This window comes from Neomonachus schauinslandi, chromosome 4 (assembly GCF_002201575.2).
Source record: "Neomonachus schauinslandi chromosome 4, ASM220157v2, whole genome shotgun sequence".
NCBI lineage: Eukaryota > Metazoa > Chordata > Mammalia > Carnivora > Phocidae > Neomonachus > Neomonachus schauinslandi.
The window spans coordinates 122,275,888-122,291,318 of record NC_058406.1 but is presented as its reverse complement, the minus strand read 5'-3'; the positions used below and the strand labels follow the sequence as shown (position 1 = coordinate 122,291,318).

General features: G+C 39.8%; 1 protein-coding gene across 1 annotated transcript in view; it reads left to right on the top strand.

Annotated features, from left to right (window-relative positions):
* The window catches only part of ARMC1 (armadillo repeat containing 1), a 33,807-nt gene continuing 18,376 nt past the window's right edge, over window positions 1-15,431 (top strand). Inside the window, 4 exon segments of the mRNA XM_021688177.2 lie at window positions 1-196; window positions 5,651-5,844; window positions 5,846-5,872; window positions 10,962-11,053. Of these exon segments, the coding sequence (XP_021543852.1) occupies window positions 5,689-5,844; window positions 5,846-5,872; window positions 10,962-11,053 (275 nt within the window). The 5' untranslated portion in view covers window positions 1-196; window positions 5,651-5,688.

The window sequence follows — 15,431 nt, the reverse complement described above, 5'->3', positions numbered from 1 at the left end:
GGGGGAGAGTCTGTAGAGCCTTTCCCCACCAGCGTCCTCGCTCTTCGGCTTCTCGAGTTAACCTGGTCGTTTGTCACCGCTGAGGCCGCGGCTGCGAGCGGAGGGACCCGCTGTGCGGCTCCTGGGTCCCTCTACCTCGTTCGTTGGTGTGGCCCTGATGGTGCGGCAGGCTCTGGACTCCTAAAGCTCTGGCGCGGTATGTAAGGGTCCAGGGGCGGCGGACAAAGCGGTGGAGCTAGGAAGGCCGCGGAGAGCGGCCCCTGCATCAAGTCTGCGAGTCGGCCTGGGCCGAGGCGCTCTCCGCTGGCCTTCTCCGGACCCAGCAGTGCGTCCCACCAAGCGCTTTAAAGGGCCTTGCCCCAATGTGTCCTGTGAAAACGTTAGCTTTGCTCATTTCCTCTCCATCCCCCGCACGTCCGATTTTTTACGAACCCTGTCGTTATTAATGGATGTTATCTCACTTCTTCCTCTCTCCAGCTTGTTCTTTGGTAACTCTTGTGCACCTGCATGTCTGCTAAGAGTGGAAGGACATTGTTGTGGTTGTCTTCATTCAAGAGAGATCAGCATTCACATCCCTGTATTTTAATAACTTCTTGGAGGCCTTCGTGCAGTTAGCAGTTCCTTTAGTGATAGTGCACTGATGTGTTAGGGAGGTGCAGAATATACCCCAACACCTGGTGGAATAGAAGTACCACAGGATCAAGTATTGTTCTTCTTTGGTAATTGCTGGTGCTCGCTTCAAGTTCTTATTTTTTTGATCCTGACAGTCGCTCAGGATTTTTGAGAGGAAACTGAGGCTCAACTTCTTGAAGAGTTAAAATTAGTTGCTAGTAAGGGAAAGCCAGATCTGAACTCAATGCTTATGTTATTTTTTAAAACTTGCTTAACTGAATATGGATTTAGGTTGTGGTTGTGTACTCTCTGTAGCTCTTAGTTGTAAGAGACCTAAATCATTCTTTGAATCGAGTGGTAAGTTTTGGCTGAAGAAAAGAAAATCGTAATTATAGTCTCACATCTATCACCTAAATTCCCAGTTCCAGCAAGATAGGCCTCACCTGGGAGCTTTTTGGAAATGCAGAATCTCAAGCCTCGCTCCATCTACTGAATCAGATCTGCTTTTGAACAAGATCCCTTAGGTAATCAGAGTGCTCCTTAAATTTTGGGGAGCGTGCATTGTTTTATGATCTATTTGTCCAAATTGAACTAAACGAAAGAGAAAAGGTATGCAGTGTATGCATTTGTGTTCTAATAGATGAGGAGAAAGTTTTTTTCACATTTTCCTCATTTACTAATGAGGCTTTGATTTTTCGTTATGTCTGTATTGGCAAGTTTAGCTTAGCAGCCAAAAATCTTAGAAAAGAATATTTTAAAAGTAATGAAAAGCTAACTTGTAAGTCATCAGGTATTGGTCTAAAAAATAAAATGATTGAGACAAGAGATGTTAAATAGTACTGCTAACAAATAAAATTTCAGGAACCTTCTGTTTACTCACAAAATCTGTACACAAATTCTCCACCATAATTCCCCCCCCACAATTTTGTTCCTTTGATTAAGAGCGTCCATTTTCTTTCGAAGGAGTCAGTAAATTTGCTACTGCTAGTGGTTTTTAAAGTTTATTTATTTGGTTATCTGGTAATGAAACTGAAACATAGTCCCAAATTCACTTAATGTCATGTTGCACAGTAATTAAAGTATCTTGTAGAATTTAAGTGTGCAGGGTTTTATTCAGATGTTCCCAGCCATATTAAAAGGACATGCAGTTATCGACCACTGTAAAGTTTTAATTGCTCTTATTTGTACCAGGAATCACCTGGTGTGCTTATTAAAATCATGTGTTGGGCCCTACCTCCAAGGATTCCTGGTGAGGTCTGGGTATGGGTCTTGGAACCTACATTTTAAGAATCCCAGTTTATTCTGACGTAGGCTGCCCAGGTCCACATTTCTTGGCATTAGTATTTTAAAATGAAAAGAGCAACTAGAAAGCTAGCTTATTTTTTGGTTTTCAATATTTTATTTATTTATTTGAGAGAGAAAGAGAGTGAGGGGAGAACACAAGAGCGGCAGAGGGAGAAGCAGGCTCCGTGCTGAGCAGGAAGCCCCATACGGGGCTTGATCCTGGGACTCCGGGATCATGACCTGAGCTGAAGGCAGACACTTAACCAACTGAGCCACCTAGGCGCCCTGCAAGCTTTTCTTTTGAACCTAATGCAGTACTCATTACAGAAGAAGAGAGCTGTTTTGGTTTTTTTAACTTAAGTTTTGGTTCATTGGTTGCTACAAAATTACTCAGATAAGTGTATTTAAAATGTTAATTTGAAAATTATTTTGAGGGATGCCTGGGTGGCTCGGTTAAGTGTTTGCCTTCAGCTCAGGTAATGATCCCAGGGTGCTGGGATCAAGCCCCGCATCGGGCTCTCTACTCAGCGAGGAGTTGGCTTCTCCCTCTCCCTCTGCTGCTCCGCCCGCTTCTTCTCTCTCTCTCTCTGTGTCAAATAAGTAAATAAAATCTTTAAAAAAAAATTATTTTGAGATCTGCCAATTTGAGAATAAGAGAAGGTAAGATAGAATGAATATCAAAATGTATCATTTAAAAAAACATTTTTTCCATCCTAGGAAGGCTAACATTTTTATCAAACAACTTGAGTGTGTGAAAATGATACAATTAACACAGAAAGACTAAATGTATCTAATACATGAATTGGCGGTAAAGTTCTAACTTTTGTTTGTTTCCATTTTCTCAACTGTTCCATAGCTATCTTATAAAAACTGCTATGTGAATTCCTCAGTCCACAGGAATACTGATCATTTAACAGGATCAGGCAATTCTCAGAAAAACTTGATATTGGCAAGAATATTAAATAAGGAAAGAAAAATGAACTCTAACACTGAGGAAATTTCTCTTGAAGTTTTACCTAAAAACCCATCTAATTTAGGGGAGAAATCATAGCTTCTGTCTACCTTTTTTGCATTCATTGAAGTGCCATAGGAAATGCAGTGCTTGAACACAGCTTCTGCCTCTGTTTGTTAGAATTTTTGATGCCTTGTGGTATTTCTGACCTTTTCCTTGGAAGATCCTGATTTGAGTCCTCTCCTTGTCTGTGGGCTTTGAAAATTGGAAGTCTTAAATGTTTTGGCTCTTATTCATCTCAAAGGAACAGGAAAGGCCATAACTTTTTCAGCATCATTCCCACTGAATAGTTACAAGGACTCCTTAGATAAGAATGGAGCTCTCCAGTTCCACGGCCAGAGGTGATACAGAAGGACCTCTTTAAATGTATTTGGTTCTTAAATGTAGCTTGGCTCTTGGGCCTTTGAGCCAGTAATTGGTTCTTCAGATACCAGTTTGGATAAGATTTGTGCTGGTGACAGCACATACAGCTCATGGGTAAGGTGGTTTGTAAACAGGGATATTGAGGATGCTGAAAATAGAGGCACCTAAGAGGCAACATTACCCCAAACCCGTTAGTCTTATCTGTGTGTGTTCAGTCTATTGCTTTTTTCTAAATCCTTTTTAAAATTGCCACAGTAACTATAATATTTTCATTTTTTGAAAATAACCTGCCAAAGGACCTGAGTCCTTTATTTTGCATTTGCTTGCATACCTAAAAAATTTAACTACTTAATGTATTTTATCTTGAATAGGATTTCTTTTTGCCATGTGGTATGAATTAAACTTGCTTAGCAGTGGTTTTAAACCGCTTAGAAGTCATTCCAATACTATTCATTGAGTAATCTTACTATTTTTGATTGATTTTTGGTTCCATGTAACTTAACACTTTATTGAGCATTTACAGTGTGCTAGGCACCACTCTGAGCCCTTTCCATGTACTGCCATTTTATTTAGACAATACACTTTTGATAGCTGCTGTAATTAGCCCTATGTTAACAGATGAAGAAACTGAGACAAAGAGTAAGGGATTTGCCCAAAATTGTATTTACCAAGCAGTGGAGCCTTGGTCTGACTCACTGAGAGCCTGCTTTCTTATACTGAATGTATAAATAACTTTCCTGGGAGAAGTATCTCTCTGTTGCAGGCCCCGGCCCCCTTTACTATTTATAGCTTTGTATATTTCAATACCTGGTAAGGGCATTTCTGCATTATTACCTTTTCCCCCCAAAATAGCCTTTAATAGTCTTTCTGGAGTTACAGAAAAATTTTGTTCCTGCCCTCCCTTCCCAAATTGGCACTAAACATACTCATGTATTCATGGAAAGTATTTACACCTTTATATTCTTACTAATAAGGAATATGCTGTGTAACTTGGCTAATGGAAGTTGTTATTTTTAACTTTCTGCACATATGAAGATTATTCCTTGATATTTTGTTTCTTTAGCTTTCGTATGTTTAGCATGTTATATTTTCTAAAATATCCAGGTTTGCTTTTATGGGGAAAAGGTATGCAAATTTACAAGGACTGTATGGGGGGGGGGACCTGAACCTGGGTGGCTCAGTCGGTTAAGCAGCCGACTCTTGATTTTGGCTCAGGTCATGATCTCAGGGTCCTGGGATCAAACCTCACATCTCACTCAGTCCTCAGGATGGAGTCTGCTGGAGATCTTCTCCCTCTCCCTCTGCCCCTACCCCCATGCATGCACTCTTTCCCCCTCTCTCGCTCTCTCTCTCTCTCAAATAAATGAATAAATTTAAAAAAAAGTATTGTATGGAAAAAATAAAAAGACTACGGAAGGGAACAGGGTTGCTGGAGGGGAGAGGGGTCGGGGGATGGGGTAACTGGGTGATGGACATTAAGGGGGGCACGTGATGTAATGAGCACTAGGTATTGTATAAGACTGATGAATCACTGACCTCTACCTCTGAAACCAATAATACATTATATGTTAATTGAATTTAAATAAAAATTAAAAATAAGACTACGGAAAGTGGACAGGCTGTTGATTAGGAGATAAGATTTTAGCACACTTTTATATTCACTAGCTTTTGTCACATGGGGCAAATTATTTAACTTCTCTGTGACTGTTTCCTTATCTGTCAAATGAATTACCTCAAACTGTGTTCCATTTTTCTGAATATGGCACACTCAGGTGTGTTTAGATTCAGTTCAGATTCACTGTGATCTGCCTAACTCCTGGGACCTGACACACAGGGTGAGATACCCTTCTTGGCTTTTTTTGTTGTTGTTCACAGCCTTTTTTGACTCCCTCTTTCTTCCTAGGGGATTTTATCTTTTGTAAACCTAGTATGCTGGATTTTATTCCTAGATGAATAAGAAAAGCTTTCAGCTAGCCACCTTTCCCTGAAACACTTGTATTAGGCTCCAGAAATGTTCTAGAGGAGAAAAGCACCAGCAGTGGTATAATTTGAGAAGTATAGTGAAGGTTATGAGCATGAACTGTAAAGATCTTGTTTATTGTGACTTTAGTGTTAAAATATGTATTGCTAAAATGGAATTTATTGGAATATTGAAGATGACATATGTTCTTTAAATATTGTGCCCATAAATAACTTGATTTTTTTTTTACTCAGCTTCTTATGTTCATTTTACTTAAACTGTGGAATTGCCAATTCTCAAATTTTTGTGTGATTTAGATTCATCTGTTTCTTTCTAAAGGTGTTGTAATCCTGATTATTTGACAAATGCCAGAATGTACCTCAGCAGCCTAGAACTAATTTTGCAAACCGTTTCTACAGAATTTAAGAAGATTTTGTTCATGTGTATGGCATAGAAGATGAATTCTTCCTCCTCCACAATGAATGAAGAACCTGATGCTCTCTCAGTAGTTAACCAGCTACGGGATCTAGCAGCAGATCCATTAAATAGGAGGGCCATTGTCCAGGACCAGGGATGTCTGCCTGGCCTTATTTTGTTCATGGACCATCCCAACCCCCCCTGTTGTCCACTCGGCTTTGCTTGTAAGTTACCTTTAGTAATTTTAGTCTCAGTGTTACACTTTTGCAATTCAGAAGAATTTGAAAAAGTGTTAGATGACATGGTAAAAAATTAAAAGTGACTATAGAGCAAATAGTAGTAAGTCTGCATTTCTGTATGTGCAAACTTGTATATGTGTGTGTATAGTCCTTTGACACAAATGGTAGCATACTACATGCATGGAATGTTCTGCAACTTCCTTTTTTCACTTAAGGAATCTTGAGGGTTGTATCATTTCAATATGGATAGACACATTAAAAAGATATGTATTGTTTTGTTTTTCTTTTATAATACTTTATTAAGGTCTGAATCACATACCATACAAGTCACTTATTTAAAGTGTATCGTTCATTGGTTTTTAGTGTATTCAGAGTTGCAGAGCCATCAGCACAATTTTAGAACATTTTCATCACCTCAGAAAGAAACTCTTCTACCTATTGCTTCCCAGCCCCCCTAAGTAACCACTTTCTTTCTCTGTGTTAGTCTATTTGGGCAAAAAAAAAAAAAATGCCTATATATTTTTTACATAAATAGAATCATGTAATATGTGGCTTTTGTGACTGGCATCTTTCACTGAGCATAATGTTTTCAAGATTCGTCCTTATTGTCACATGTCTAGTACTGCATTCCCTTTTATGGCCAAATAATACTCCATTGTAGGGAAATGCCACATTCTCTTTATCCACTTACCAGTAGATGGACATAGCACTTGTTTTAGTAGAAGATGGGAGGGAAAGATAAAAGGAGAGGAGAAGAGAAAAATGTACAGGATCATAGCTAATAAAGTAGAAGGAGCTACCATGTAATGAGAAATGTGGGAACTAGAGAAACGTGAAAGAACAATGGAAGGCAATCAGGCAAATCCAGAATGTGATAATATCTCTCGAGGACAAATAATCTGGTTCTGTGAATAGTAAATGACATTAAAAAGAAAGACAGTTGGGGTGGAGGAGAGGAATAGTGGTTAACTGTTAAAGATTAAAAGTGACTTAAGAGACTTATCAGCCAAGGGTAATGTGTGGACCTGGTTTGGATCCTAATTTGAACAAATCAACCAAAAAAACGTATTTTTTTAGATAGTTTGAAATGAATATGGATCAGATAGTAGGTATTAAAGAATCATTACTTTTGCAGGGTATAAATTTATTAAGTTAACTTTAAAAAAACTAATTTCTTAAGGATGTGACAGTCGAGGCCTTCTTAAGGATTTACTGGAGTACTTACAAATGAAATTATATGTTCTCCGATATTTGCTATAAAATACTCCAGTGTAGTGTACCGACAGGGGAGATGGTTGATAAAATTGTTGGTGCCGCATGATGAGTTCAGCAGGGTCGCCACACATTTTCTCTACTTTTGTGTCCTCTAAAATTTTCATAACCAGAATGTTTAAAAGAAAGCTATTGTAATAGATATTTTAAACCATTGCCCTTTACTTAAAAACCCACGATGAATTCCCACTTAGTCTAATTTCACAAGTTTGTACAGAACAATAATATATGCATTTTTCTTTTCAAAAATCAAACTTCATAATACGGATTTTCTATTTTACCTTCATAGATGAAATTTAACAGGCAAAACAGACATTGACAAGTGAACAGTAACAACAAATGGGAAAATTTGCATGGCCCCTAGTTTGGTCTTAATTGCAATAAGGATGAGAAGAGAGAGTGTTGGTCTCTAGATAGGGACTTGGGGTTGAAGGAAGAACTTTTTTTTTTTTTTTTGGTGGACTAGACTTGGATCTATTTAAATTCAGAAGGCTAGGGGCAAAAAGAAAAAAAAAAAAAAAAAGCCAGGGGCTGTCAGAGAGTGGAAGAGGTTTGAGGAAGCTCTTATAGTTGTTAGGGAAAATGGGACAGGTTGTTGACTGAGGAGAATGATGAGATTGTTCAGCAGTGAAGGCCTGATTAGCTTGGTAACACTGAATTGAGAAGATACTTCCGGCTTATGAAACTCCTTTTTCACCTCCCTTCAGGCCACTGGTAGGCCCTGAGAGCCAAATAGTTGGATTTGTTCAGGGTTGATTCCTGGCCAGGTAAGTTGTACAGGAGGCTATGCAAGGAAATGCAGGATCTTGGCAAGAGAGTAGGTGAAAATGATAGCCTGTAGATGCCAGGCTGAGCAGGAAGGGAAGTGAAGTCATGGAGGGACAGAGCTAGAGAGAAAGGAGGGGAATAAGTGGGTGCAAGTTCTCCCACTGAGGTTGAAGAGCAGGTGTGTTTTTATAATTTCGTTTTCTCTTCACTCTTGGCTTATAAGCTATACTCCTTTTTTTCATTTCATATGATTTCTAATGAGACTGCTGTAATTAATCTTTCTTCCTCTCTACATAATTAACTTTTTCTGGCTTTTTTGGTGACTATCACTTTTTCAGCAAATGATTATGATGTGCTTGGGATGGATGGTTTTCTTTGTGTCTTGTTTTTGTTCTTGGGATTTGTTGAGCTGCTTGGATCTGTGGTTTTATAGTTTTCATTAATTTGGGGAAATTGTCATCCACAGTTTTTTCGGATTTTTTTAATGCCTCCTTACTCCTCCAGTATTCCAGTTTCATGTGTGTTAGATATTTCATATTGTCCTACAGGTCATTGTGCTGCTCTTTTTTTTTTTCCCCTTTAAGTCTTTTTTTTCCCTCCTCTCTGAGCTTCATTTTGGATAGTTTCTATTGCTACATTTTAAGCTCACTGATCTTTTTTTCTGTAATGTCTAATCTGTTCTTAACCCATCCAGTTTTGTTTTCATTTCAGATATTATGTTTTTGTCCTCTAGAAGTTACATTTAGGGCTTTTTAATATCTTCCATTTCTTTCCTCATCATGCTCATGTTTTCCTACTCATCCTTGAACATATGGAGCATATTTATAATAGCTGTTTTTAAAATGCCCTTATTTGGGCGCCTGGGTGGCTCAGTTGGTTAAGCAACTGCCTTCGGCTTAGGTCATGATCCTGGAGTCCCAGGATCGAGTCCCACATCGGGCTCCCTGCTCAGCGGGGGGTCTGCTTCTCCCTCTGACCCTCTTCCTTCTCGTGCTCTCTGTCTCTCATTCTCTCTCTCAAATAAATGGATAAAATCTTTAAAATAAAATAAAATGCCCTTATTTTCTAATTCCATCTCTGTCACATCTTGGTCTATTTCTATTGATTCCACCCTGCCCCCCCCCCCCCCCCGCGTCAGATCCCGCCTCTCTTTTATTCTGCTCTGCAAATTCTAGCCACCTGGGGTGTTTTGTGACAATTCTCAGATTCTTTGTGGACACCACCTGGGTGTCCAGCAATTCAGTTCAATTTAGACCTACCCACCTGGAGTTAAGTGTCAAACTCCCCCAATGTAAGGCTCACTCCCACAAGACTGCCTGCACTTCAAAGGCCAGTTGCAAGTATCAGGTCACCCGAATTTCTGACGGAGCAGCTATAAATTGGGTGTTCCAATGGCCCCCTCCTCAGGTTTGATAATTTACTAGAATGGCTCCAGAACTCAGGAAGCTACTTGACTTATATTTACCAGTTTATTATAAAGGGTACGAATGAATAGGTATATAGGGCAAGGTCTGGAGGGGTCCTGAGTGCAGTACCATCTGTCCCTGTGGAGTTGAGGTGTGCCAAGCTCCTGGCAGATGGATGTATTCACCAATTCAGAAACTGAATCTCCTTGTTCAGGAGTTTTTATAGGGCTTAATCTCCAGCGCCTCCCCACCTCCAGCCAGTGGGTGGGGCTTAAAGTTCCCACCCTCTAATCTCTTGGTCTTTCCAGTGACCAGCCCCATTCTGAGGCTATCTTGGAGCCTCCGCCCAGCTCACTTCTTTTACATAAACCCAGGTGTGATCAGAAAGGCTGCCTTATGAATAACAAACTGCTGTCAGTCAGAAAATTCCAAGGGCTTTAGGAGCTCTACACCAGGAAATGGACAAAGACCAAATACTTATTTTTATTATACTGCACCACCCTAACCTCCCCGCCTCTGATCTCTGCATCCCTAACTCAGCAAGACCACTGGGCTCCATTTGGGTTCCCTCTCCCTGTGCTAGTTTGAAAACTGCCTCCAAAGCAGTAAGATGGGGGCAATTATAAGGCCGTCCTCATCATTTCTCTTCTCTCAGATGTTACAGTCCTATGCTGCCTCTTGTTCAGTGTGTTTAATACACATTTTCCTGTTTGTTAGTTTTTTGTGGAGGGAGGGCAGTTCCCACGGCAGTTAATCTTTTATGGAGTGAAGTGAAAATCAGGAGGAGTTGCAGAAAGGATATGAGATTATAGACAGAGGTCATTGAATTTGTGATTTGGTACCATTTTCACTAATTACCAGGCACCTGGGAAATGTAGTGTAGGGGACCAGTAGCAAATGTGAACGTCAGCAGGCTGAGATGCAGTTTTGGATGGTGTAGTTCCCAGACCTATTCCCGAGAATCAGGTGCCAAAGTCTTCGGTAAATGATGAGCGATTAGGAGGTCTGGAACAGCTAAATGAAATCCCTAAAGAATCAGCACGTGAAAGAAATACTTGCAAAAATGTACTTTAAATTTTAAGAGAAAAGCACCCTACAAAAGTTAAACTGCACAATAGAAATTTGTGTGAGTTTATCTTTTGCTTTTCAGTAAAAAGACATTTTTAAAGGTGAATTGTAAAACTAGAAAGAGTTCATTCTGTAAAGGTGGTTGTATGTTTTGCCTCTTTCAGCAGTTTCTTTTAATTAATATGTAAAAAGCATCTAGGGAAATGGGGGCTATTGGGACTACTCCCTGAAATTAATAAATAGAACGTGGTTCCTTGTATCTCCATCAAGATGAAGTGGTGAAAATAAAGCCAGAACAACCTAGTTTTGACCTTGCAGATAAGTTTGGAGCCATCATTTCAAAGAGCAGATTCAGCTGCTTCAGCTCAAAGGATCATCTCTCCCCTAGGGGACTGCTCTGATTATCACATTTAAAGAAGAGTTTCTAAACACTTCAAAACCAATTGATTCTAAAAACAAAACCTATTTTTCACTCTTTTTCCTCTTGCAGTAAGTTAGTAATGGGTTTAGTTTTGAATAGTCTGGAGTTGTGAATTAACTTGTCACTGTTTTTGCTGTAGGCTCTTCGGTACTTGGCAGAATGCCGTGCTAACAGAGAAAAGATGAAAGGAGAGCTGGGGATGATGTTAAGCTTGCAAAATGTTATACAGAAGTAAGTACAATAGAGGGTGTGTCCTAAGGCAGTAGAAAAATGGATCTTCCTGTTAAATGTATGCTGATTGTTAATATATAATTTTACTGAAATTTTTATTCTAATGTGAAGGCATACTTTTGTGGGTTATATGTCCAGAAATGTTCTGATGGTCAGTGTTCTGATTATTCTTAAACATTGATATTAATAGTACTTACGGAAATGCTCAAATTTTATTTAAAATGTTGATAAATATGGTACTTATGGATTATATCTTTAAAAAGAGAAAATCCTGCCTTGTATGAAGTTATGTGAGGTATATGTAAATTGATTTGCTAGCAGAGCAACACAGGTTGCTAATCACATTTGAAAGTATGCAGTATTGGGCGCCTGGGTGGCTCAGTCCGTTAAATGTCTGCCTTTGGCTCAGGTCATGATCCCAGGGTCCTGGGCTGGAGCCCCGAGTTGGGCTCCCTGCTCAGCAGGGAGCCTCCTTCTCCCTCTGCTGCTTCCCCTGCTTGTGTTCTCTCTCTCTCTGTCAAATAAATAAAATCTTTAAAAAAAAAAGTATGCAATATTATAGTACCTTACAAAGTTCTTTTGCTGTTTCATCCCTATTTTACTCAAAAGAACCTACATCAGTATCATGGCAGAAAGGGGCTTTTGATAAGATTTTCCTGAGCATTATTAAGACATTTCTCAGAGACTTAAGAGCCATTTAATTTGAATTTTAGCAAATTGGTGGTTTTTAATTGTACCTTTCATCTTACTAAGATTTTCATATCCATTGTCTCATTTTGTTACTTAAAACTTTTTGAGGTAGATTTGACAGATAACAGTTTTATGGGTAAGGTAAAAGGAAAATACAGAGTCCAAGTTGTCTGTAATCCTTCATCTCTGTTGCCCCTGGGAATGCCTGGTTTTGTTCCTTTCTTAGTCTTTACTGATTTCCTGTTAGAAGGCTAGAAATTGAAGATGAAGTGTTTTGATATTTCCACTATGTCTCAAAGCAAAAAAGCTATTCTTCTGAGGCTTAATCTTAGTTTACTGTCTATTTTGATCTTCTGCTAGACTTGACTGCCTTTAAGACTATAATGAATAACTTTAATTTTATTTATTTATTTATTTTAGGTTACTTATTTATTTTGAGAGAGAGGGGAAGTGTGAGAGTGAGAGAGAGCAAAAGCAGGGGGAGGAGCAGAGGGAGAGGGAGAAGCAGGCTCCCCGCTGAGCAGAGACACAGACTTGGGGCTTGATTCCAGGATCACGGGATTTGATTTAAAATAAATTGAGTAATTGCCAACACACCTGTCTTACATTGGCATTCTGTCTCTTGCCATCTAATCAATGCAGACACAGGTACTACTGAGAAGTGTCCCAGTACAGATGAGGTAATTTGTAACAACATAGAAGTTGTTACTCTGGGGGCGCCTGGGTGGCTCAGTCGTTAAGCGTCTGCCTTCGGCTCAGGTCATGATCCCAGGGTCCTGGGATCGAGCCCCGCGTCGGGCTCCCTGCTCCGCGGGAGGCCTGCTTCTCCCTCTCCCACTCCCCCTTGCTTGTGTTCCCTCTCTCGCTGTGTCTCTCTCTGTCAAATAAATAAATAAAATCTTTAAAAAAAAAAAAGTTGTTACTCTGTAAACCCTTGCCCTCACCTCCCGCCCAACTGGTTCTTCTTTCTTTTTTTTTTTAAGATTTTTTTTTTTAATTTATTTGTCAGAGCACAAGGAGGGGGAGTGGCAGGCAGAGGGAGAAGCAGGCTCCCCGCCGAGCAAGGAGTCTGATGTGGGGCTCAATCCCAAGACCCCGGGATCATGAGCTGAAGGCAGACGCTTAACCGACTGAGCCACCCAGGCCCCCAAAACTTGTATTTATTGTAAAAGGCTCTTGAGTGGCATTTCAGAGTCCTCTGCATTCACCTGCAGTTTTTTGCAAGATCTGATGCATGTTAGGAGGTCCACCTGTCTGCAGCTCCCCACATCAGCTTCAGCCACAACTAGTTTCTCTGAGCTGCAAGGGCAGGATGTGAAGTCTCGATTTATAACCCTCCTCCCCACCTGGAAAGAATTCATTAGTTGTAAGTGTCCTGTTCGAATCACAATTCCAGTGCAAACATAATCACAAATTGCATCTCTGGCACATTCGGTGCTTTTAGCTTCTGCACAAATTCAACATGGTAACCCCGACAGCATTCCAGGGCATAAAAGGGTCAAGAACAATAAATACCCGCTGTAAATGACCACAGGAAAGAAATCTGCAGTTTCTTTGGCTTGAATGCTCACAAAAGTTCTTCTGTACTTCCCAAACACTAATGGTTAAATTGTATCAGTGCAGAATCATCTAAACGACTTCCAAGGCAGTGTGCGTTTTTTCTTAGTGTTCTTGGCTTCTGGATAAATTTTATTTATTAATCTTATTTTTTTCGGAATCTCTAAAATATTTGTTCTCATGGGGTCAGCTGCCTGGTAGGATAGTTCTGCGGTGCCTTAATCTTTGATAATGACAAGATAGAGACTGAAGTTTTTTCCTTGTTTTTATTCAAGTGATCAGTTAGGAATAAATGGAAATGTTAACTGCCATCAGTTGTGTTAATTATTCCCTATGGTTTGAGGTCAATTCCACTAGTAAAAATTTGGATTCGAGTTCTTACTTGAGACAAAGACTCTCTTTGACCTTCAGTTTCCTTACTAAAGCCTACAGTGACACGTGCAAAGTGATCGAGGACCAAATGGGATAATATATGTAGAAATGCTTTGTGTATTTTATAATGTATAAAATATAAGGTTGCATTATTCTTGTTTCTAGTATGCTTTAATGCCATATAGTTAACTATTTTTAACTGGCATATTAGCTCTGTTGGAAACAGTGAAAGGTTTAAGCATAATATGGATGCTTCTGTAGGACTATTTCATTCATATGATGAACTTAAGATTGTGTATTCCTTTAACACATAGATACTGAAGTTGAAAATATGTGGTAAAAATTATTTAAGTATAAGAAATTAGATGAAAAAATTAATGTTGCTATTTTAAAATATACCTTAAATTTGAACTTTGAAGATTTAGAGCGAGTTTTTAGAGGTCCCATAGATTAAACCTGTAAAACAAGTTTTTAGTTTGGTTGGCTAAGGTTGTAGTATAGTGTAGTATATATGTGTGTATGTGTGAGTGGATATATATGTAAGTGATAGAGACATCTATAAAATAGTAGGGGGACTGTTTATATCTTTGTAAGAGAGGTGGTGTGTCAGTTCAGGTCATTCGCATATCATCTGGAGAGGAGATCTTAAGATGGAGTTAGAAATGGAAGAGGTTTGGGCGCCTGGGTGGCTCAGATGGTTAAGCGTCTGCCTTCGGCTCAGGTCATGATCTCAGGGTCCTGGGATCGAGTGCCGCATCGGGTTCCCTGCTCAGTGCAGAGCCTGCTTCTCCCTCTCCCTCTGCCACTCCCTCTGCTTGTGCTCTTCTATCTCTCTGTCAAATAAATAAATAAAATCTAAAAAAAAAAAAAAAGAAATGGAAGAGGTTTGTTATGGGGTAAGGTCTGTAAAGATAGAGGAGAATGAAGAAGGCCTGGACCACAATCTTTAGACTTCAATGCAGATCTGTCATCTGTTAAAGGATAATGAAGAGGAGATTGAGTGAGGCAAGGAGTCTCGGATTGCAGTGCAAATCTGATAGTCAACTCAGTGGGGAGCTCCAGAGCAAGGATTACCCTGAGAATGAGTTTTGCCTTGGGCAGAAATGGCCAGGCCCTGGTGTCCCCACCGTTCAGTCATTGGCTGGGGGCTGCCCGTGAAGAGCCAGGTTAAAAGTATGGTATGAAGGTTTGAACGGTGTGATGGATCTCAAAGCCAAGACAGCTGGTGGCTCTCCTATTCTACTTCCTGCAGCCAAAGGGCAAGTTTCTTTCTTAAAGGGAGGTCCATGAAATATATTTCTTTGGCTGCCACAAGTGGCTTAGCTTTTTAACTCAAAGTATGTTTTTTAGGACAATGTGGTAATCATTGCCGGCTCTTCCAGTAGTAAAACAGATGTACAGCCATTGTTGTACACTCCATTATAATTTAATCCTATTGCCCTCTCAAAAGTGGAGATAAGATGTAATAACTTGTATACTTTGCAGCTCATTTGACTGTTGGAGATCTCAGATTTGAGGGTTGCCTTTTAGTTTTTTTTAAGATTTTATTTATTTGAGAGAGAGAACACAAGCAGGGGGAGCCACAGGCAGAGGGAGAAGAAGAAGCAAGCTCCCCACTGAGCAGGGAGCCCAGTGTGGGGCTCGATCCCAGGACCCTGGGATCATGACCCGAGCCAAAGGCCGCTGCTTAACTGACTGAGCCACCCAGGCACCCCCATTCCTTTATTTCTGAATTATTTTGTTTTAGTTGTGTCTTGTT